At 42.8% G+C, this 24,265-nt stretch overlaps 1 protein-coding gene across 14 annotated transcripts in view; it reads left to right on the forward strand.

Annotated features, from left to right (window-relative positions):
• kmt2ca (lysine (K)-specific methyltransferase 2Ca) overlaps positions 1–24,265 on the forward strand; it is a 489,348-nt gene that overhangs the window by 164,113 nt on the left and 300,970 nt on the right. For all 14 annotated transcript variants that reach the window (XM_059639788.1, XM_059639789.1, XM_048520987.2 and 11 more), the window contains 2 exons: positions 10,156–10,291; positions 19,323–19,526. In XM_059639788.1, coding sequence (XP_059495771.1) covers positions 10,156–10,291; positions 19,323–19,526 — 340 coding nt within the window. The remainder of the gene's footprint in view (positions 1–10,155; positions 10,292–19,322; positions 19,527–24,265) is intronic.

Raw genomic sequence — 24,265 nt, forward strand, 5'->3', positions numbered from 1 at the left:
TTCTAGGAATTCTCATGCTTGTCTCTGTTTGGCTTGTCCTAGGATGGATGTATTGTCCCATATCAAAGTGGTGTCCTTCCTCATCTGTATGTAAGGATACTAGTGATAGTGGATCATGTCTTTTTGTGGCTAGTTGATGTTCGTATATCCTGGTGGCTAGCTTTCTGCCTGTTTGTCCAATGTAGATCCACTATCACTAGTATCCTTACATACAGATGAGGAAGGACACCACTTTGATTGGGACAACACATCCATCCTAGGACAAGCCAAACAGAGACACGCACGACAATTCCTAGAAGCATGACATTCCAACTGGAACTCCATCAACAAACACATTGATTTGGAGACAATCTACCACCCTCTGAGAGAAAGAACAGGAAATGACATCACCAACCCAAAGAAACCTAAACAGATAAATAGAAAGCGGGACATAACGCCAGCGCTTCACCGGAGGCTCACTGATGATGTTACCTCGAAAGGTGACGAAACGTCTGAAAACTAACCTTCCAGCTCAGCCAGCAAACTCACATCCAGCACCTCAACCTGAGCTATAAATCTTCTCAAACCTTGCTAATACCATACTGAATTAGTTCCAATATCTACAGTCATGTGTATCCTAGTTTATAGTACTATCAGTTCGAGTGGTTGCTAACAATTTGATAGTTTAGACTGTTTACTGCACATCTTCAATTGGTGCATGTAATCCTTTGAGCAGATGACATTTGAGGTCAAGTACAGTAGTGGCTGCCACCAAACTTAATTATTGGGGAATGGAAAACTGTGATGTCATTTAAAATGCAGTGTAAATACCATTCACCCAACTGTTAGAATAAAATTACTCAAATAAGAGCCAAGATGGTGGGTGTCATCTGAAAAGCTTTTTTGAGTAGCTTAATCCAATCTCTATGCTTGTTCAAAAAGGGTTACTTAACAAGAACATATCTCTTATCAGGTTTGCTGAGGACATTGTAGCACACCTAGCACAGATCAGTATACTCTGCAAAGTCAAGAGATTGATTAGAAATGAATATTGGTCATTGACAAAACTTACAATTGTTTTTAAGATCCTGTTAGAAACCAGTACCACACGAATCTTTGTTTCAGAGATAGATTCTCCAGCATCTGCAGTTCCTACTGAGATAACAAGGTGTAGAGCTGGATGAACACAGCAGGCCAAGCAGCATCATAGGAGCAGGAAAGCTTCCCCCCGCCACATGTCACTGGTGGGTCGTAGCTTTGTGTGACATACCATGATGTGAGCAAGCTTTTCTGGCTATCTCGCCAGATTTTGTGGTCAGGGTTCAGTTAAAAGGATGCCTCAGGTTGTCCTTCCTGCATGAGTGGCCTGTCCCTCTGCTACTCTTTGAACCTCTGAAAGAGCCCTGGGCTTAGTGAGAATTGTAGCCTTAGATCACAAAAGCGCAGCTCAAACTAAAGAAAACATCTTTCTTTATTTCCTAAAACAGATTCTATCACAACATGTATATGTTTTCATGAGAATTTTAAATGATGGTCCCCTTTTGACCTATTTGCAGTTTTTTTGGAGCATTTAATCTACAGACTTCCCAGTGCAAGTTTGGTGTTCCTCCCCTGAAGAGCTACAGCTTCAGTACTACAGTTCACTTCTAGCCTACACAAAGCACTGGATATTGAAACGAGATAATAAAATGTGAGGCTGGATGAACACAGCAGGCCAAGCAGCATCTCAGGAGCACAAAAGCTGACGTTTCGGGCCTAGACCCTTCATCAGAGAGGGGGATGGGGGGAGGGAACTGGAATAAATAGGGAGAGAGGGGGAGGCGGACCGAAGATGGAGAGCAAAGAAGATAGGTGGAGAGGGTGTAGGTGGGGAGGTAGGGAGGGGATAGGTCAGTCCAGGGAAGACGGACAGGTCAAGGAGGTGGGATGAGGTTAGTAGGTAGCTGGGGGTGCGGCTGGGGGTGGGAGGAAGGGATGGGTGAGAGGAAGAACCGGTTAGGGAGGCAGAGACAGGTTGGACTGGTTTTGGGATGCAGTGGGTGGGGGGGAAGAGCTGGGCTGGTTGTGTGGTGCAGTGGGGGGAGGGGATGAACTGGGCTGGTTTAGGGATGCAGTGGGGGAAGGGGAGATTTTGAAACTGGTGAAGTCCACATTGATACCATATGGCTGCAGGGTTCCCAGGCGGAATATGAGTTGCTGTTCCTGCAACCTTCGGGTGGCATCATTGTGGCAGTGCAGGAGGCCCATGATGGACATGTCATCAAGAGAATGGGAGGGGGAGTGGAAATGGTTTGCGACTGGGAGGTGCAGTTGTTTGTTGCGAACTGAGCGGAGGTGTTCTGCAAAGCGGTCCCCAAGCCTCCGCTTGGTTTCCCCAATGTAGAGAAAGCCGCACCGGGTACAGTGGATGCAGTATACCACATTGGCAGATGTGCAGGTGAACCTCTGCTTAATGTGGAATGTCATCTTGGGGCCTGGGATGGGGGTGAGGGAGGAGGTGTGGGGACAAGTGTAGCATTTCCTGCGGTTGCAGGGGAAGGTGCCGGGTGTGGTGGGGTTGGAGGGCAGTGTGGAGCGAACAAGGGAGTCACGGAGAGAGTGGTCTCTCCGGAAAGCAGACAGGGGTGGGGATGGAAAAATGTCTTGGGTGGTGGGGTCGGATTGTAAATGGCGGAAGTGTCGGAGGATAATGCGTTGTATCCGGAGGTTGGTAGGGTGGTGTGTGAGAACGAGGGGGATCCTCTTGGGGCGGTTGTGGCGGGGGCGGGGTGTGAGGGATGTGTCGCGGGAAATGCGGGAGACGCGGTCAAGGGCGTTCTCAATCACCGTGGGGGGGAAGTTGCGGTCCTTAAAGAACTTGGACATCTGGGATGTGCGGGAGTGGAATGTCTTATCGTGGGAGCAGATGCGGCGGAGGCGGAGGAATTGGGAATAGGGGATGGAGTTTTTGCAGGAGGGTGGGTGGGAGGAGGTGTATTCTAGGTAGCTGTGGGAGTCGGTGGGCTTGAAATGGACATCAGTTACAAGCTGGTTGCCTGAGATGGAGACTGAGAGGTCCAGGAAGGTGAGGGATGTGCTGGAGATGGCCCAGGTGAACTGAAGGTTGGGGTGGAAGGTGTTGGTGAAGTGGATGAACTGTTCGAGCTCCTCTGGGGAGCAAGAGGCGGCGCCGATACAGTCATCAATGTACCGGAGGAAGAGGTGGGGTTTGGGGCCTGTGTAGGTGCGGAAGATGGACTGTTCCACGTAACCTACAAAGAGGCAGGCATAGCTGGGGCCCATGCGGGTGCCCATGGCCACCCCCTTAGTCTGTAGGAAGTGGGAGGAGTCAAAAGAGAAGTTGTTGAGTGTGAGGACGAGTTCCGCTAGGCGGATGAGAGTGTCGGTGGAGGGGGCCTGGTCGGGCCTGCGGGACAGGAAGAAGCGGAGGGCCTTGAGGCCATCTCCATGCGGAATGCAGGTGTACAGGGACTGGACGTCCATGGTGAATATGAGGTGTTGGGGGCCAGGGAATTGGAAGTCCTGGAGGAGGTGGAGGGCGTGGGTGGTGTCACGGACATAGGTGGGGAGTTCCTGGACCAAAGGGGAGAAGGTGCTCCTGAGATGCTGCTTGGCCTGCTGTGTTCATCCAGCCTCACATTTTATTATCTTGGAATCTCCAGCATCTGCAGTTCCCATTATCTCGGATATTGAAACGATATGGCTTTTATAGTGCTTACTAATAAGTGAAATAGAAAATCAAGTGCTCTTTACTCTTCTCTAACCAAAACATCAATTACTGTTGATCAGCTCTGGTTGCTTGGTTTTTCTGAAGCATTAATGACACATTAGTTCTGATTTTTATTTTGGTATGCCCTTGATTTACGCCTTCTGTGGTTTAAAACAGGAAGCTGTGCAGAGTGAGTGACCTTTTTGTGGTGCCTAAGTAAATCCATAATTAGAGCCAACTGCAGACTTTGAAGTGGAGTTCCCACTTGGATCATGTTGAGTATCCTCAACCTGCCTTTACGATTTTTATCAGGATACATTATTTCCCTCTTGCATCAGGTTTGCTGATCCCTGATTTGAATATATTCAGGAATTATCTTGTGATTCTTTAATTGAAGGACTATTTTCTTTTGAAGGGTTCAGATTCAAGATTTTCTGACAAAATAGGCTCATAATCTAAATATTCCAGGGATTTAACTTCTGAATTAAACTTGTCTCTGTACTGTTTGGATTATGAACCTAGCTTGTCAGAAAATCTTGTTGAAGCTCGACTGGAAAGAGACAACTGCATTCTATTCCTTTAATGCACGATTTTACTAGTTTGCCTGATTTTAAACAAATCACCATTTTAAACTTCCCACATAAGATTTATGAATACAATAACTACTTGTATTCTGTAGATGTTATATGGGGTGCTGTTGTCCTCTTCTGGTGTGCAGGAGAAGTGAAAGCCATTCCACTTTACCTCCCTGTGGCACGATATTTGAAAAAGTTGTTCAGTTTAGCACCTCCCCCGCCCCCCCAAGCTTCTCCCAAAATCCCTTCAAATCAGACTTCTTCAAATCCATGATTTTTTAAAACTCTGGATTTTGATTATGCCTACACGTAATGTGTTCTAGATCTTAACCCTCGTGAATAAAATATTCCTCATTGTTCCTGTGGGTACCTTTGCAGTATTTATAAAAGGGACCAGTTTCTCCATAATTGCTGTGTCAAAACTGCCCATTATGTTGAATACCTGTATCAGGCCTTGTCTTAACTACTGGGGAGATCAATCCAGGACTTCCAGTGTCTCCAAACAATTGAAATCCCTCATCCCTGGTATCGCCTTCACAATGTTAAAACTCTACCCTTTTTAAGGGCTTGATATTCATCCTCAGTTGAGGTGCCAAATAACACTTCAGCTGATCTTTTGTTGGTGATCTGTCAAGGTCTAATCATAGATGCATGTTTTCGTATTCAGTTACCATAGCCAAGTACCTGATATGCTTTAAGTATATCATCAGCTTGCCCTGCCACCCTTCTGTATTGATCAATATGCACCCTCAATCTCTACTTGTACCTCCTTTAAAACAGTACTATTTGCATCATTCTGCCTCGTGTCTTGTTTCTCCCAAATTGCATTTCTTCACATTTGAGCCTACATCAGCGTCTGTCCTTTGCTGTTTATGTCCTCCTGAACTGTGCTGTTAGTTTGCTAAATATTTGCTAGTAACGTCTGATTGATGTTCGTACCAATGGCATAGAGGCATTATGACAAAATCCCACCTATGTCAGTGGTGCTAGAAAAGAGTTTGTGTTAGGAGAACATGAGAAACCAGGCGCTAAATTAGACAGCAGTACCTCTGGATTACTGCTTGACGCATCTGAAAATGGCATTGGGCGGTTAAGATTAGAAAAACAAATGCAAGGAAAGCCTGATATGGGACCACTGGGTTCCAGGTTGTGGGGAACTGGCACCAACACTGGGGAAAATGGGATCTGTACTGTTGGGAGATGAGGTATGGTAAATGATGCTAGACTTTCCACTAGTGGGAATGATCTATGGGTCCCTCACAAGAACCATGATAAATAAATGAAGTATGCAAAACGAAATATTGGCTGTTTGTGATAAAGTGAAGGCAATAATCACTTTATTTTACAAAAAAATTAGATTTGTTATACTAGCCTGAATGAGTTTGTAGAATGCTTTTGGGAGAGTTTCTTCAAGTGATTTATATTCTGTATTTGGCAATATTTCAAGTAACAGGATTAATTCAAATCTTCACATAAAGGAATCCTCAGTAGCAGTAATCACAATATGGTTGAATTTTTAAATCCAAGTTGAATTTTGGAAGGGTGAAGATTGGGTTAAATTTCATATTTTAGTTGCCTGTTACTGAAATGCCATATTTTCTAAATAATATTGCCTAATTAGTAATAATTGTCTAAATTATTGAAATTGAAGCTAACTTTGTGCAATATTGAGCAGTTGAAATGACCAGTAAGAAACCGTATTACCGAATTTATGTAAATAAATGAAGGTTTTTTATGATTGACATTTCCTTCATGATCTTCACTGACATTTTAAATTGCTCTGCTTGGCAGCTCTGGATTTCTAACCTTATAGTTCTGCATGGGCTCACATGAGAGAACCTGCCTTGTTTCTGTCTAGGAATTCAGTGAACCATGATAGTGCTGGTTTGTTGACAGTACAATTATAGATTTGCCTTTTGAAACCTTGGTTTGTCTTCAAAGACCATTCGGAGTCTGCTGTTTCCTTTTGAAAAAAGGAAATTAATGACCATTTGGTAGAATAGGACTTGGGTTTTGCTGAAAGACATGTTTTGTCAAAGTTTCTGTGTACTCTTGAGAATGTTTCATAAAAACATAAATTCAAAGGGAAAACAAGCATGCATGAGAAGAAAGCATGAGACATATAAAATAATCAGAGTGTGAGATAGCGTGGATAGGGAGAGCCTTTTTCCTAGGATGGTGACGGCGAGCACGAGGGGGCATAGCTTTAAATTGAGGGGTGAAAGATATAGGACAGATGTCAGAGGTAGTTTCTTTACTCAGTAGTAAGGGAATGGAACGCTTTGCCTGAAACGGTAGTAGATTCGACACCTTTAGGTACATTTAAGTCGTCATTGGATGAGCATATGGACGTACATGGAATAGTGTAGGTTAGATGGGCTTGAGATTGGTATGACAGGTCGGCACAACATCGAGGGCCAAAGGGCCTTTGCTGTTATGTTCTAAGTACTGATCGGTAGAGGTGTAACCATCAAGAATGCATATATTAATATTAATTGCCAGTTAACAGCCAGGCTTTATTTAAATGTTAAACCAAGCAGGTTTGACTGATTTGAGGCTATTTCCCTAAGTGCTGAACCAGTTACCTGTTTTGTTAAATTGAATTTGGTTGAATTCCTTCTGACTCTAAAGAACAGAACCCTGTATATTAACCTTTTATAGTTTCCAGTAGAGACACATGTGCCACATTGTGAACCCAACTGATAGTTGTCACTGTCATTCCTCAGGCATTCAGCATTATTCAGGAAATGTTATCCAGTTGTTGAATCACTTCTAACTTTAGATACAGTCGTGAGTTTTGCAAGCACGGGCTTGTTGGGAGCAGTCAGTATTTTGCTTATTGAGAAGAACCAAAAGGAGATGCTGTTTGTTGAGATCCACCATCCTCTAGGTCATACAATCTACGTATCTGGCATCACGGTGGCACTGAACTGGTTATACTGTATGACTCATTTGAATGATAAGCAGAATGTCTCTTTTTAGTTTGAGAGTAGCATCCTGTCAGTGTCAAACACCCATTGTGTTTTTGCTGCAGAGCAGCATGAAATAGCCAGTTTTACCTCTGCTTAAACATTTAAGATTCCTTACTCTTCCAGATTAATCTGAGCATCAGAATCAAGACAACCCTATAGGACCTTCCATGAGTTTGCACAATATACAACTGCGGGTGATGTTGATTTGCCCGATTTTGACATCAAACCTGCATGGTAAACAACTGAATTGAATTGCGTTTAGAATTTATTGTCATGTGTACTTTTACAAGAAAACTAAAATGAAAAGTGTTATAAGTTGCTTTAGCATGGCACCTATATTAATGACAGAAGTCATAAGTAAATTCATAAGTAACAATAAAAAGTAAATTTAAGACAAAAGTTCAACACAGTCCAGTTAACGGCTCGTGGTTTCACAAAAAAACAGTCAAAAGTTGAAACACCCAGCCGGAATGCAAATGCAAGGACGAAGCAGACATGCTGGACCACCAGAAAAACTGGGCCAAAGCCTCTGTTGAAGAAAACTGGGGCCAGGACAGGACCGCTACCCTGGACGAAAAATGCCACGCCGGGGCATGGGAACACTGAGCAGAAAGCATCTACATAAGAAAACGCCACGGGAAAAAGACCGCCAAAGTGGACAAAGGCACCATGCCGGGCTATCAGAACACTGGGCCAGAAGTATTCACCAGTGATTAAGCCAGACTGCTGACGAGACCTCAACACAGGGACAAAACTGCCATGCTAGGAGACCGCTCCACAGGGCCAAGACCACCATGTCAGCGCAAGACAGCATCAGAAGTCACTCTGTCACCGGATAAGTTGTAAATGAAAGTACAATGAATTTTTGATGTTTTAATGTTAACTGTAAAAATTGGAAATCAAGAAAACAAAAAACCCTGTAAAAGCGCATGGAGTACACGAGCTACGGGTTCCTAGGCTGAGGAGCCCACATGCTGCTCTGCTGCTGCTGCCGCCATCATAAATTAGCATTTGGCTCAGATCTTGTGTATGAGGTTACCAATGAGGCCAATCTTGAAATGAATGGAAGGGACAGTGGTAATGTCCCTATCTTTGAACCAGAAGATCCTGTTTCAAATCCTGCTGCAGAGGTGTGTCATGACATGTCTGAATGGGTTGTTTAAAAATATCTAATGAATTGAATTGTATGGATCCCAACGAGCATACCAACGTGTACGTATATGGTAGATTGGTCGTAGAGAATCCTCTGGTCAATTTCTCAATTTAGGCCATTGAGGAAAGGGAGCTCATTTAACAATTCCTTTTTAAATGTGAGTTTGAGTCACAGGAATGAATCTCATTAAGAGTTGTAAGGAAATTCTTAAATGTAGCTGTGGATTCAAATAAAAAAACACAATTGATAAGATGTTGGCCTTGCCTGCTATTCACACGTGTATTGCCCATTCCTAATGGGAAATACTATGCAAAGAACAATTTATCCCTGTATCTTGTTTGTTACTACATGAGGTGCAAATAGTAGGTGATTTTTTTTTACAGAAATGAAAACAAGATAAAATAGTTTTTGTAACAGTGAAAGGTGTATGGAATAAGTTACTGCAAAAGTTCAGTCTATCTGTATAGAAAGTGTAATTGGATATATTTTGGATGAGAAAAGAATGAAAGATGTGGCATGAAGGTAGGTGGTTATGATTGATTTTTAAAAACAGCTGTCCTGGATCTTTAGTGTGATTGTTGAAATCTTATGCCAAATAAATTTAGCAATGGCAATATGTTTGGAAAGATTTATCTAAATTTTCTCCCTCATATTGACACCTACCAGTTATGCGTTCTATTGAGAGACTGCATGGAAGATACTGGCAAATAAGAAAGCTAGATAAGAATGATGCTCAGGTTTGTGACTTGCGCCAAGATCTGTGGATTTGAGTCAACTTCTCGGGTGCCAGATTAAGTGGTCTCTCTCAAACAAAGATCTAATGGGAGCCCTGCAGCCCAATGATATCAATGTGGACTTCACCAAGCTTCAAAATCTCCCCTTCCCTGACTGTATCCCAAAACCAGCCCAGCTCGTCCCCGCCTACCTCACCTGTCCTTCCTCCCACCTCAAGCCGCACCCCAATCTCCTACCTACTAGACTTATCCCACCTCCTTGATCTGTCCATCCTCCCGGGGCTGACGTATCCCCTCCTTAACTCCCCATCCACACACTCAGCTTTACTGCCTCCAACCCCACCTCTTTGACCTGTCTGTCTCCTCTCCACCTATTCTTTTATCCATTCTCTATCCACCTCCCCCATCTCCTCTTTTATTTAAGAACCCCCTTCCTGTCCCCCATTTCTGAAGAAGGGACGGGGCCTGAAATGTCAGCTTTTCTGCTCCTCTGCTGCTTGGCCTACTGTGTTCATCGAGTCTACACCTTATCTCCAGATTCTGTAGCATTGTCAGATCCAGCTATCTCTCAAAAATGCAGTTGTTTATAATCTTATCAAGACATTGTCCTCTGCAAGTACCACAATTGTTGCTTGTTGGTTGAAATGGTTACTATTCTGCTTTCTACTTGTTTTAAAAAAATGCTTCAATGACAGGCATTGATTCCCAAACTCCTAATTCCAGAGTTGTGTACTTATCCTTTTGTAACTTGTCTACCTCTTTAATTTGAGCGATGGTTGTGAGAGTCCTGACTAATGCATATAAGATCGCGAGGCTTGTGGGTAGAGTGGAAGGCACTTTCTCCATTAGTACATGGGGTCATTAATCTATGTTGTGCTACATTTTAACAAAGCCTAGTACTTTTAAGCTACTATCTAATATTGCCTTCTAGGTAACACGAATTATGGATTGTATTTTGTCAGTGGAAATATACTGGATAGCTTGGGTGGTCATTTGATACCATTGGAACTGTTTGGTTTACTTTTCTTAACAGACATTAAAGATGACTCACTGGAGGAGGATATCCTTACAGAAATGGAGACCAATGAACGACCGTCTCTCCTGCAGCGTTCGATATCTGAAGACTCTGCCAGCTCTACAACCTCAGTCAAACTAGATACAAAAACCAGGTCAGAACAAGTAATGCTGAGTCATGTGTTTATAATTCAAATAGAGAATGCAGCAAGATGCTTCTAATTTGTCCTCTAGCCCTTGTCAGACTAACCAGAATCACTCACTTGCAGGCCCTGAAATGCTGCTTGCTTGATTTGAATGGGAGATGCTGGTGGTTTTCAGCTTGTGCAATTAATGTTGATGGCTTTTTTTTTTGGTTAATCCATTATAGCTTTTCAAAGTGTGTATGTCTGTAAGATTAGTCAGGTTTTTCTAGCCATCCTATGACGAGTTATTTACTTGAATATATAACTTGTTTGCACTTCACTTTTGTCACAAATTCCAGTGATACATTCCATGGTGATGTTTCATTTGTTTTATAAGGTGGGAAGTGAAAGTGGTAGTGGCTATTATTTTCTTCCTATCATTGATTGCTTCCCTACTCAACTCCAAACTTATAGCATAGCCAACTTGCTTTTGCTTAGATGCAGCTGTAATCTGCGTAAAGTGTTGCATGATGCCCAATGGAGTTTCGAAAAGTTTGAAACTGCGACTAGACTTCTTCAGACTGCACTATACATGTGCAAGTGTTTCAAAAAAACAATAGCTTCTTCCAGTTATTTCATAAAGTACCCACACAGGTGTACGGGAAGGAACAATTGTGCAACAGGATGAACAAAATTCTTCAGCGTGGGTTGATTGGGTTGGGAAGCATTTCGTTTCGTTTGCAGAATGTGTAAATGTTATTTGATCTTCAGAAAATTTGAATTGTACGAGGTGTCGCAGCTGAATTATAATGCACAGTAGAACATCAGGAAATAAACTGTGATGCTATGCTCGCATTAAGACATAAACAGAATAACTTGCTCAAATCTGAGTTACTATTTTCTGCAATATACTGTTGCCAATTTGTATTGCCAGGTTAAACTTATAAATGAATTTCAGTTGTTTGAATACTGGTGAATTGATTGCCAATTGCACTTCCATTTAAGAACACTAACCAGATGACTATTCAGGATTTTTATTCTGTAGTACCAGAACATAACACCTTAATTTACTGTCTGGTGTAGTCTCACCTGCATTGAGACATTGGTGAATATGAGTACAATTTTATCTTTCTCATTTCATGTATTCCAATCTCTCCTAGCCTCTCCCATCCCTATTTCTAAATATCTACTGGCCTACAATCCTCCCAGTACAGTATCCTCTTCTGCCCGTTTGAGCTCTGGCCTCGTACATTCAGCTATCTAAATCCTAGGCACTGCAGTTTTCTCCCTTAACATTTTCATTGTTTCTGCATCTCCTTTTAAGATATCCCTTGAAGTTTATTAGCCTGACAATATTGTAGTCACCTGTCTGAATATCACGTATTTTGTCTTGATGTCTAATTTTGTCATTATTCCAAAGTGCGTCACAAACATACTTGTTTTAAAGATGGGATATAAACGCAAGTTGATGAGGTTTACCTTTGCTAAATTGCTGTCTCCAACAACATTTTGATGAACAAGCAACATATTTTTCAGTCCATTAGCTTCTTACTATTAGTTAACTTGTTAAGTTAATGGATCCGTTGTTGCTCAATAGGGATGACAATAGATATTGAAAGCTTCATTGAAAAGGATGAGGAAGCATATGTAAAATTTAGTAAACTGAAATCAGGCAAGACCCTTGAAGAATATGAAGGAAGCAGGAAAGAAATTGACAAGGAATTAAGAAGGCTGAATAGACCGTGAAATATGCTTTGGATGTAGAATTAAGGGGAATCCTAAACCATTTTGCACTCTTTAGGAGCAAGAGGGTAGCTAGGGAAAGAACGGACTCCTTCAAAAAACAGTCTGTTTAGGTGTGGAGCCAGAGCAAGTGGGCTGAGGTCCTTAATGTTTACTTTGCATTGGTATTCACCAAGGAGAAGGACATAGACGATGGTCAGATTAATGAAGGTTATGTTGATATTAAGGCTATAGGACATAGGAGCAGAAATTAAGCCATTCGGCCTATTGAATCTGTTCTGCCTTTCAATCACGGCTGATAAGTTCCTCAACCCTATTTTCCTGCTTTTTCCTCATAACCCTTGCCAATCAAGAACCTGTCTAACTCAGTCTTAGATGTACTCAGTGACCTGGCCTCCACAGCCTTCTGTGGCAGTGAATTCCATAGATTCACTACTGTCTGGCTGAAGATGTTTCTGCTTAACTCTGATAAAGTCTTCCTTTTACTCTACTCTAAGGCTGTGCCCTTGGGTCCTAGTCTCTTCTACCAATGGAAGCATCTCCCCAACATCCACAGGCCATTCAGTATTCTGTAAAATTTCAATTAGATCCCCCTCCCCACGCCCAACCCTCCTGAACTCCAATGAGTATAGTCCCAGAGTCCTCAAACATTCCTCATATGTTAAGCTTTCCATTCCTGGGACCATTCTTGTCAACCTCCTCTGAACCACCTCCAGGGCCAGTATATCCAACCTGATATATGGTGCCCTGAACTGCATGCAATACTCAGTGTGGCCTAACTAGAGCCTTTATAAAGCATTACTAGTACACCCCAGCTTTTATATTCCAGTCCACTCAAAATAAATGCCAACATTGCATTTGCTTTCCTGACTACTGACTCAACCTGCAAGTTTACCTTGAGAGAATCCTGGACTTGAACTCCCGAGTCTTTTTGCACTTGAGACTTATGAATTTTCTCCCTATTTAGAAGGGCATATTCTGGGGCATGTAGATATTAACAAAGCAGTGGTGGTATTGGGTGTCTTGAAAACATTTGAAGTTGGCAGGTACCCATGGCGTGATGGGTTCTATTCCTGGATCCTGATGAAGGCAAGGGAGGAGATCGCTGGGGTCTTTACAGAGATTTTGCTTTTCTCTTTTTCTGTAGCCACAAGTGAGGCCCCAGATGACTGGAGAATAGCCAACATTGATCCTTTGTTTAAGAAGGACAACACAGATAATCGAGGAAGTTATAGGGCATTGAATCCTTAGAGTTTGTTAGGTACAGAATTTACTTGTATTTGGAAAAGAATAAATTTTATTGTGGAGAGTCAGCATGGCTTCCTGCAGGGGAGGTCTTGTCTCTCAATATTGAGTCTTTTGAGGGAATGTTGAATGAGAGTAGGGCAGTGGATGTAGTCTAAATTGACTTCACCAGAGCATTTGACAAGATCCCACAGTAGGCTTGTCCGGAAGATTAATTCACGTGGGATCCACAGAGTTGGCAAGTTGGATACAAAATTGGCTTGATCAATAGAAGACAGGGTAATTGTGGACTGCTGTTTTTCTGACTGGATGTTTGTGTTCCATAAGGATCGATGCTGAGGCCTCAGTTGTTTGTACTATGTATAAATGATTTGGATGAAAACACAGGTGGTCTTATTACAAGGTTTTATACATGTCTTGAAAATTGGTGGAGATATGGACAGTGAGGTAGGTTGTCAGAGATACAGCAGGATGTAGGTCAGTTGGAAAGTTGGCTGTAAGAATGTCAAATGGAGTTTTATGTAGACAAATGTGAGGGAATGCATTTTGTGTGGGGTTGGGGGTGGGGACAAATGCAAGAGAAAAGTAGCCAGTGAATATCAGGTCTCTTTAGGAATATTTATATATAAGAGAGATCTTGGCTGCAAGTCCATAGGTCCCTGAAAGTGACAGCACAAATGGACGAGATAGTAAAGAAGGCATTTTGGCATGCTTGCCTTCATTGATGAAAGCATTAAGCATAAATGTTGGCAAGTTATGTTATACCTGTATATAGAATCCCTGTATAGTTGGAGTATTGTATGCAGTTCTGATTTGCATCACTACAAGAAGGTTTTGGAGGCTTTGGAGAGGGTTGAAAAGATGTTGAGATAACACGGTGTAGAGCTGGATGAACACAGCCGGCCAAGCAGCATCAGAGGCGCAGGAAAGCTATGTTTTGGGTTTGGACCCATCTTTTTCTGAAGAAGGGTCCAGACCTGAAACGTCAGCTTTCCTGCTCCTCTGATGCTGCTTGGCCTGCTGGGTTCATCCAGCTCTACGCCTTATTATCTCAGATTCTCCAGCATCAGCCTAGTACCTTACTCAAGATGTTGCCTGGATTGGAGAGTATTAGCTATAAGGAGAGGTTGGGCAAACTTGGATTGTTTTTGCTGAAGTGTTGGAGGCTGAGGAGTGACCTGATAAGAATGTATAAAATAGAGAGGCATGGATAGGATGGAAATGTCAAAACTAGCTGGCATAGGTTTAAGGTGAGAGGATAAGTTTAAAGGGTATATGAAGGTCAAGTTTTTTTTTAATGTAGAGGGTGGTAGGTGCATGGAATATGCTGCCAGGGGAGGTGGTAAAAGCAGATATGATAGCAACTTTTAAGGCACTTAAACACGGCCCTGGAACAGAAGGATATGGACTATGTGCAAATGGGTGGTATTAATTTAAAATGGCATCATGGTCAGCGCAGACATGGTGGTCCAAATGTCTGTTCCTGTGTTATGCAATGTTTTGTATCATTGTCCAGTCAAACCTGACTGCCTTCTGAGGTTTTTTGCTTTTGGGCACACTCAGCGTCAGTGTTAAGGAGTTGCAGCTGGTGCAATGTCATGCAGTCTTGCGCGAACAGCTCCGCTTCTGACTTTATGAGGAAGGGAAGCTCATTGAAGCAGTTGAAGATGTTTGGGCCTAGGGCTCTATCTGAGAAACTTCTGCAATGACGCACTAGAGCAGAGACAACTACTTCCTAACAATGACAGCATCTTCATTGTGCTACATATAACTCCAATTACAGAGAAATTTTCCCTCTGATTCTACTGTCAGTTTTGCTAGGATTCCTTGATGCCAGTGTGACCTTGATGTTGAGTGCAGACAGTCTCACCTCAGCTGTGGAGTCCAGCTGTTTTGTCCACATTTTATGGACCTCAGCTACAATGAGGACAGGAGCTGAGTAGCCCTAGTGGAACCCAGACTGGCATCACTGAGTGGGTTGTCACTTAGCAACTATAGCTTGAAAGCAGTCAGCTGATGAACTTGAGTAGATTGACAAGGCAGTGCTTGGCTGGGTGGGATTTGTCCTGAAATACTGGAACACCTGGTGCTAGGAATATGGCACATTCTTGACATGCCCTATATTGCCTGAATGTTGTTAATGTTTATAGCCTTTGTCCTATCCAGTGCCTTCAGCCATTTCATGATATCACATAGCATTTGGTTGAAGACTGGCATGTGAGATGTGGACACCTCTAGATGAGCCAGAATGGATCGTCCACTTAACACTTATAGCTGAAGATTGTTGCACAGGCAGCAGCCTTGATATTTTCATGATGTGCTGTACTTTCCCATCATTGAGGATTGGGATTTTTTGGAACTGACACCTCCAGTGAGGAGTTTAATTGCCCTCCACCATTCATGACTGGATGTGACATGTTACAGAGCTTAGATCTGATCTCTTGTTTGTGGGAGCACTGTCTCTTGCTGCTAATGCCGTATTTATAGAAGTAGCTCTCTGTCGCGGTTTCACCAGGTTCCACCTTGTTTTTAGGTATGCTTAATGCTGCCCTGTACTCTTTTGAATGAGGATTGGTACCCCTGAGTCTTCAGGTTGCAGAGGCAGTTCAGCTGTTGCTGATAGCCCACAGCACTGCACAATGCCCAGGCTTCAATTGCAAGGTCTGTTCAAAGTCTTATCCTGTTTAGTATAGTGGTAGTGCCACACAACACAATGGAGGGTATCCTCAATGTTAAGATGGGACTTTGTCTGCCCAAGAATGGGTGAACGCTTAGCTAATGCAGTCATGACAAATGATCAATCACGACAAGCAAATTGGTGAGGATAAGATCGAGTTTGCTGTTCTCTCAGGTAGCGTAATGTTAGATTATTGATGAGTGAACCAGAGGTTTTAAGTTAAAATCCCAATATTACACACTTTTTAAAACAATTTTGGAAACAAATTGCATGTTATATTATTTAGTTATTGGTAAAGATAGCAGTGGTTTAGTGACAAGTTCCAATCAGTTCAGTTACTAGGGATATATCACTCGTGCGTTGAACAGGTTTTATGTACAAGAAAAATCAGATGGGTAAAAGAAAACCATTGGAAAAGGTGAGGAAAGTAGTTGACTGCATAAATTCATGTGGATTGTATCCATAATTAAATGTTAGTCTCTTATTGTAACACACAATGTAGCACTATTACTGATAAAATGCTGTGTGTTAATTATTCCCTTGTATTTGCAAAGTACCTTTTTCTATAATAGGCTTTATGTACAGTTCCCCAAAGCATTTCAAACAGACAGTAGGCTGTGTGCTGCAGTAATTTGTTAACAGCTCCTCTGGATAAGTAATTTAAAAAATTATCTAAACAGTCCTACCTTTTTAAAATAAAATGTCCCCTGCATATGTGAATTTACATTTTTATTTTTGTTTATCAAGAAATAGTCTGTTTAGAGATTTGCCTGAACAACAGAAGACTCACTTCAATGTTAAATTTGAATTATCTGGAATAATTTTACTGAATTATTAGCTTGTAAATGTTGGATGTCTGTTTTGCTGTCTTACCCCACCAGGTCATGTCCATAGGGAGGACATGGAACAGATAACAAAAAAGACCTGTTTTTTAATAGGTTCAGATGGGACTGTTTCCTCCTTTTTAGGAAGACCTCTTTCAAACAGTTTGTTTTATTTGTATCTCAAGTGGTAAATTATTTTGAGTCAAAATACTTCCCTTCCTGCACGTTTTTCCTATTAAATTCTTAACAAATCAAGTTTATGAAGGATGATGCTGAAAATGGGCAGTTGTTAATTAATTCTTTTAATGTTGCGTGGTTAGCTTCTTGCTTTCTTATGACAGTTCTTAGAGTGAGCAATTATCCAACTCTTTAATGTTGAAGTCTGGCCCAATCAATTTTTGGCCATTATTAACTATAGAACAACAATGTAATATAAGGGAGCTGTTTGATGTGCTATTTGTTGATTGATCATTTAGTTTTAGTTTAATATCTGTCATTCAGAAATCATCATAACCTGTCGTTAAGGAAATAATAACGGGACATTTGAAAAGTCAAAACACCATCCATCAGAGTCGACATGGTTTTATAAGGGGTCTATCATGTTTGACGGGTCTTTTTCTGGCTGCTCAAACGTAACTAATCATGTGGCCCAGGGTTTGGTCCTTGAGGCCCCAGCTATTTCTAGTCTTGGATCAGGAGGATAAAGCTGAATTTGCAGATAATAATATTAAAATAGTTTGGAAAGTAAGTTTACAGTAAATATATAAATTTACAAACAGATAAAAATAGGTTAGTTTAATGAGCCAAAATTTGACAAATGATGTTTGACATGGATAAGTACATCGTTGTCCATTTTTGTCAGAGAAATAGGAAGGCTACTTATCTAAGTGGCAGGAAACTTAAGGATGCTTCAATACAGAGGGATCTGGGTGTCCTCATGTACAAGTTGTAGAAAACTAGTATGCAGATATAGCAGTTGCTAAGGGAGACAAATGGAGTTACTTTATTACTTTAGCAATAAATGCCGTATGAAAAGGGGGAAGTATTGCCCTGGCTGTACCCAACATTAGTGAAAGTGCACCTGAAGAATTGCATACAGAATTGGTCTCCTTACTGAAGGAGGGTATAGTTGGAAGGGAAGCAGTTCTAAGGAGATTCATGGAATTGATTCTAGAGATAAGGGCTTTGTCTTGAGAGAGATTGAGCTGTTTAAACCTATATTCTCGAGAGTTTAGAAGAATAGAGGCGATCTAATTGAGGTATGTAAGATACTAAAGGAGATTAACAAAGTCGATGTAGAAAGTATGTTTTCCTCTTTTTATTGTGCAATCCAGAATGTGAGGTCATAACTTTAGAATGGGGGTAGCAGATTTCAACTGGAGATGACAAAATATTTCTAAAACACAGGGTCATTTACTTGTGGAATTTCCCACCCCAGACTGTGGGTGATGCTGGTACATGGAGTAAATTTAAGGAGAAGATAAGTAGATCTTTAATTAGTAACAGGTGGAAATAGAAAGTGGAAAGGAAACTGGACTTGAAGCTAAGATCAACCATGGTCAAATTAAATGGTGGAAAAGGCTCAAGGGGCTGCCTCATCGTCTTCTCCTTCTAGTTATTGTGTTCTTACTATCCATGTCTACGTTTGCTTAATCGCCGAAGAACTTAATTAAATTTGTGTGTGTCAAGTTAATTGAATGTTTCTCCCCTTTTGCCTTCTCTGAATATGTTATTGTAAGGTATATGATAATCTACCTCTTATCCTATGAAGTAGGGAAATGACTCAGCTGGTGGTCATAACTGTCGATATTGGCACCCTAGTTCACTATATGCCTGTGCAGTTGAATCAGTTTCGATCTAATACCCACAAATCCGTCGGTCAGGTTGCTGTACAATAAGCAGTGACAGGAGCCTTCGCTTTGCACAAATCCAGGGTTGCTGAGACCAGTTGTAGTTGTGTTCGTGAAATGGTCTAATTTTGGTTGATGTAAAGGCACACAAGAAAAGAACATCACTGGGTTTAAAGTTTTACTGATTTGACCAGAAGGGAATATAAATCTTTTGTCTGAGATCCAGCTTCCCTAAGTATTCAATCAGTATAATTGCTTGCATGGGTGTTATTTTCATGTAACTGGAAATTGAACTATTTTAGACTTTTGCACATTGAACGCTGGGTGATTATTTGATTTCAATAAATATAACACGATAAGACATAAAGGCAGAAATTAGGCTGTTCAGCCCGCAAGTTGGCTGTGCCATTCAATCATGGCTGATAAGTTCCTCAAAATCATTCTCTTGTTTTCTGCCCATAACCCTTGATATTCAAGAACCTATCTATCGCGGTCTTCAATGTACTCAATGACCTGGCCTCCACAGCCTTCTGTGGCAGCCAATTCCATAGATTCACCACTGTCTGGCTGAAGAAGATATTTCCATATATGCATTCTAATACGTTGCTGTCTTAGTAATCAGGATATTCTTGTGAATTTGATGTATTTTTAAAATGTAGGATGGGGTGGGGATTGCTTGTTTTACACAATGTAGCTATAATAATGTGTTGCTCCTTTTGCAGCAATGAACAGCTCTGTGCCTTGTGCTATTGTGGTGAACGCAGCTCATTGGGGCAGGGTGATTTGAAAAGATTCAACCCAACTCCAGATTTTATAGTGCTAAGGAAGAGCCCATCTCAAGCAAAGCAAGATGGTACTGATAGTTTGGAGGATGTTAATGACAAGAACCACAAACAATGTCCCTCTTCGCAAATGTGGCAGCAAAAGTGAGTAATTAGCTTATTCATTAAAAAAAGCTTTTTTTTTCGGTCCCATTTTTGATCTGTTTTGATTTTGTCAAGATCTTATGCCTTTCATTGATAACAGGAATTCTTGGATTCTGGATAGGAAGGTATTTGTTGTACATTGTAGTGCCAATGTGATCCATGCTGAATTGATGCCTGATTTTCAGAATACTCAACTAGTAATTTACTAAACTGTGTAAATGGCTTTGTGGTTTTGTTTTAAAAAAGAGCTTTTATTGGCCTCCATTCTGAAAGAATGTACACCATTTGAAACTCTAGATGTAAGTTCATGGCTGAATATTTACTGCCAAAATACATTCCACATGGTAGGCTCATTGAGAAAGAAAGAGGCATGGGATTCAGGGAAATTTGGCTGTCTGGATGCAAAACGGGCCGTCCAATAGAAGTGTGTGGTAGGAAATGGAAAGTATTTAGCCTGGAGCTCAGTGACCAATGGTGTTCTGCAGGGATCTGTTCTGGGATCTCTGCTCTTTGTGATTTTCATAAATGATTTGGATGAGGAAGTGAAAGGGTGGGTTAGTAAGTTTGCCAATGGTATGAAGGTTGGTGGAGTTATGGACAGTGTGGAGGGCCGTTGTAGGTTGCAGCAGGACATTGACAGGATGTAGAGCTGGCGAAGAAGTGGCAGATGGAATTCAACCCAGAAAAGAGTGAAGTGATTCATTTTGGAAGGTCGAATTTGGATGCAGAATACAGGGTTAATGGCAGGAACCTTAGCAGCGTGGAGGTACAGAGGGGTCTTGGGGTTCACATCCTAATGTCCCTCAAAGTTGCTGCCCAGGTTGATAGGGTTGTAAAGAAGGCATATGGTACATTGGCTTTCATTGGCAGAGGAATTGTTTAAGAGCCATGAGGTTGTCCTGCTGCCCTGTAAAACTCTGGTCAGACCACATTTGGAATATTTGTGTTCAGTCACCTCATTATAGGAAGGATGTGGAAGCTTTAGAGAGAGTGCAGAGGAGAGGTACCAGGGTGCTGCAGGTCTTATGAGGCAAGGTAGAGGGGGAATAGGGCTTTTTTCATTTGGAGCGAAGAAGATGAGAAGTGACTTGATAGAGGTGTACAAGATGATGAGAGGCATAATAGAGTGGATCCCCGGAGGCTTTTTCCCCAGGGTGGAAATGACTGTTACAAGGGGGGCATAATTTTAAGTTGATTGTGGGAAGGTATGGGGGAAGATGTCAGAGGTAGGCTATATATACAGAGTGGTGGGCGTGTGGAATGTGCTGCAGGCAGCGTTAGTGGAGTCAGATATTTTAGAGACTTTTACATGACTGTTGGACAGGCACATGGGGAATCAGTAAAATGTAGGGTATGCAGGATAGGTTGATCTTAGGATAATAGGTCAGCACAATGTTGTGGGCTGAAGGGCCTGTACTTTGCTGTACTGCTCTGTTGTGGGCTATGTTATTATTTATATTCATATAAGAGGGGAAAAATGGAAAAAGTGAATTATACAGAATGCTGATTGAATCAGAAGGACAGATGCACCATTTAATTTGCTGTGGTTCATTTGTTCATGAAGTTGCCATTATAAATGCTAGTTCATGTCCTATGTGTTACACCAAGGGAATGGAGAGGTGGGATAATAAACAGCCTCTTTTATAAAGAGGTTGGAAGAAGGGACTGCCTAAGAGGAGACAATTGGTGAATTTTTAGAATGGTCTTGGGGAGCCAATTGAAACACGTAAGATCAGTCATTTTCATGCAGAATTGGACAGGTTTTTGAGTAGATAATTAAATGAAGGATATAAGCCGTATTCTGTTATTCAGATTCATAGGCCAACCTAACAGGTTGCAATAGTCTTCTGTGCTCCTTTGACTTCCTGTGTCCTGTCCTTAGTCATTTGGAAAAGAACTGCTAGAAAATATTCTTAAGATGTTCATTTGAGAAGCCTGGATGAAAGGCTGCTGTAGTTTTTCGTAAGGAAAAAAAAGACAAGTACAGCACAGGACTAGGCTCTTTTCCCTCCAAGCTTGTGCCGATCATCATGCCCTGACTAAAGTAAAAAGCCAACTTCCTGCTCTTTTATTTGGTCCGTACCCCTCTATTCATTCCCTATTCGGGTAACACTCCAGTTGCCTCTTAAATGTCACCAATGTGCCTGTTTCCACCAGCTCTTCTGGCAAGTGTGTTCCAGGCTCCTACCACTGTCTGCATGTAAAACGTGTCTCACACATCTCCCTTAAACTTTACCATCTCACTTTGAACCTGTCCCCCTTGTAGTTGAAACTTCAACCCTGGGAAAACGGTCTCTGAATATCCAACCTATCTATGCTTCTCATAATTTTGTAAACTTCTATCAGGTCTTGTCTCAACTGTTGTATTTCCAGTGAAAACAATCTTAGTCTTTTCAACCATTTCTCATAGCATCAAGACCAGGCAACGTTTTGGTGAACGTACTCTACCCTGTCTCCAAAGCTTCCATTTCCTTCTGAGATAACATGGTGTAGAGCTGGATGAACACAGCAGGCCAAGCAGAATCAGAGGAGCAGGAAAGCTAACGTTTCGGGTCGAGACCCTTCTTCAGAAATGGGGGCGGGGAGGGGGATTCTACCCACTAACCTCCTCCTGCCTGCTTAACCTGTCTGTCCTCCCTGGACCAACGTATCCCCTCCCTAACTCCCCACCTACTCTCACCTTTACTGGCTCCAACCCCGCTTCTTTGATCTGCCTGTCTCCTATCTTCTCCTTTATCCATCTTCTATCTGCCTCCCCCTCTCTCCCTATTTATTTTCAGAATCCCCTTACCTGCCCCCATTTCTGAAGAAGGGTCTCGACCCGAAACGTCAGCTTTTCTGCTCCTCTGATGCTGCTTGACCTGCTGTGTTCATCCAGCTGTACATCAAATTATCTCAGATTCCCCAGCATTGGCAGTTCCTACTATCTCTAACAATTTTAACCCCACTGCGAAGCCTCTTCAAAGGATGCCCACTTTAATGAAGTTACCCTCCTCTCTCCGGAAAAACCTTAATGTATCCCTCTCCCACTGCAACCCTGTTGTAAACTTTTCGGCCTTGAAACTGCTCGGCTCATCCTAAAGCAAACCAGGTCCTACAGCCACATTGCTATTCTGAGTATCTGCCTACAGAACCGGATCACCCCCAATGGACTAACTACAGTCTCCGTTTAAGCCTTCCCAATTGGCCCCAACCACGACGACCACTACATTCACAACATTGATATCCTACAGAAGTGTTTCTCCCTGCAACTTCTGACATGCACACTCGCTGCAATGCGCCGGCATCTCCAGATACTACAATTGAGCCTACCCCAGCTCAGAGCCTCCCTCTCCCAGACCTGCAAAGGACTCCTCCTGTCTATTATTCTTCGTAAGATCCACAACCTGAATTCACAATCCTACTCTGCTTTATTGGACACTAAAAATTGAAAGTACTTTAAACTTACTGGTGCCTGCCACCCTACCCAGGACCTTCATGTGTCTGCTGCCATTGGCCAGGTGGCCACCTTCAGAGCACCAACGGTTTTCACAGATGACATCACATCCGCTGTCACTGATATGCCACTTCCTGTACAACTGACACCATTAACACCACTACTGATGTTGCCACCTCCGTTTCCGAGGCTGACGCTGAGATCGAGGACGCCGATGTCACTCTGCCCACCACCACCACGGCCAGCAGTTCCAGAAGAGACGGCAGCACCCAGCCCTGCCGAGTCTTCACCATCTCCTCTCCCCCCCCCCCCCCCCCCCCCCCCCCCCCCACCTCGCCCCCGACCTGCCATTTACTGAGGGTGAACGGTCAGTCCTCTGTAAAGGGCTCACCTTTGTCCCCCTCCACCCACACATCAACGGATACAACTCATGTTTGGACATTGAGGAGTTTTTATGCCGCCTCTGCCTCCGCACTTACAACTATAATGGTGAGCCTAACCCCCCCTCTACTGACCCCTTCTCCTGCCCCCAATGCACCCCCTCCTCCTGGACACCACCACAAGGTCTCGTACCCTCCCTCGACCTCTTCATCTCCAAGTGCTGTCGACTTATTGATCGCCACAACCTCTCCACCCCTCTCACCGACTCCAACCTCTTGCCCCACAGAACGTGCAGCCCTTTGCTCCAATCCCAACCTCACCATAAAACAACGCAGACCAGGAAGGTAATAAAATGTGAGGCTGGATGAACACAGCAGGCCAAGCAGCATCTCAGGAGCACAAAAGCTGACGTTCGGGCCTCGACCCTTCTTCAGAGAGGGGGATGGGGAGAGGGAACTGGAATAAATAGGGAGAGAGGGGGAGGCGGACCGAAGATGGAGAGAAAAGAAGATAGGTAGAGAGAGTATAGGTGGGGAGGTAGGGAGGGGATAGGTCAGTCCAGGGAAGACGGACAGGTCAAGGAGGTGGGATGAGGTTAGTAGGTAGATGGGGGTGCGGCTTGGGGTGGGAGGAAGGGATGGGTGAGAGGAAGAACCGGCTAGGGAGGCAGAGACAGGTTGGACTGGTTTTGGGATGCAGTGGGTGGGGGGGAAGAGCTGGGCTGGTTGTGTGGTGCAGTGGGGGGAGGGGACGAACTGGGCTGGTTTAGGGATGCAGTAGGGGAAGGGGAGATTTTGAAACTGGTGAAGTCCACATTGATACCATTAGGCTGCAGGGTTCCCAGGCGGAATATGAGTTGCTGTTCCTGCAACCTTCGGGTGGCATCATTGTGGCACTGCAGGAGGCCCATGACGGACATGTC

This window comes from Stegostoma tigrinum, chromosome 2 (assembly GCF_030684315.1).
Source record: "Stegostoma tigrinum isolate sSteTig4 chromosome 2, sSteTig4.hap1, whole genome shotgun sequence".
NCBI lineage: Eukaryota > Metazoa > Chordata > Chondrichthyes > Orectolobiformes > Stegostomatidae > Stegostoma > Stegostoma tigrinum.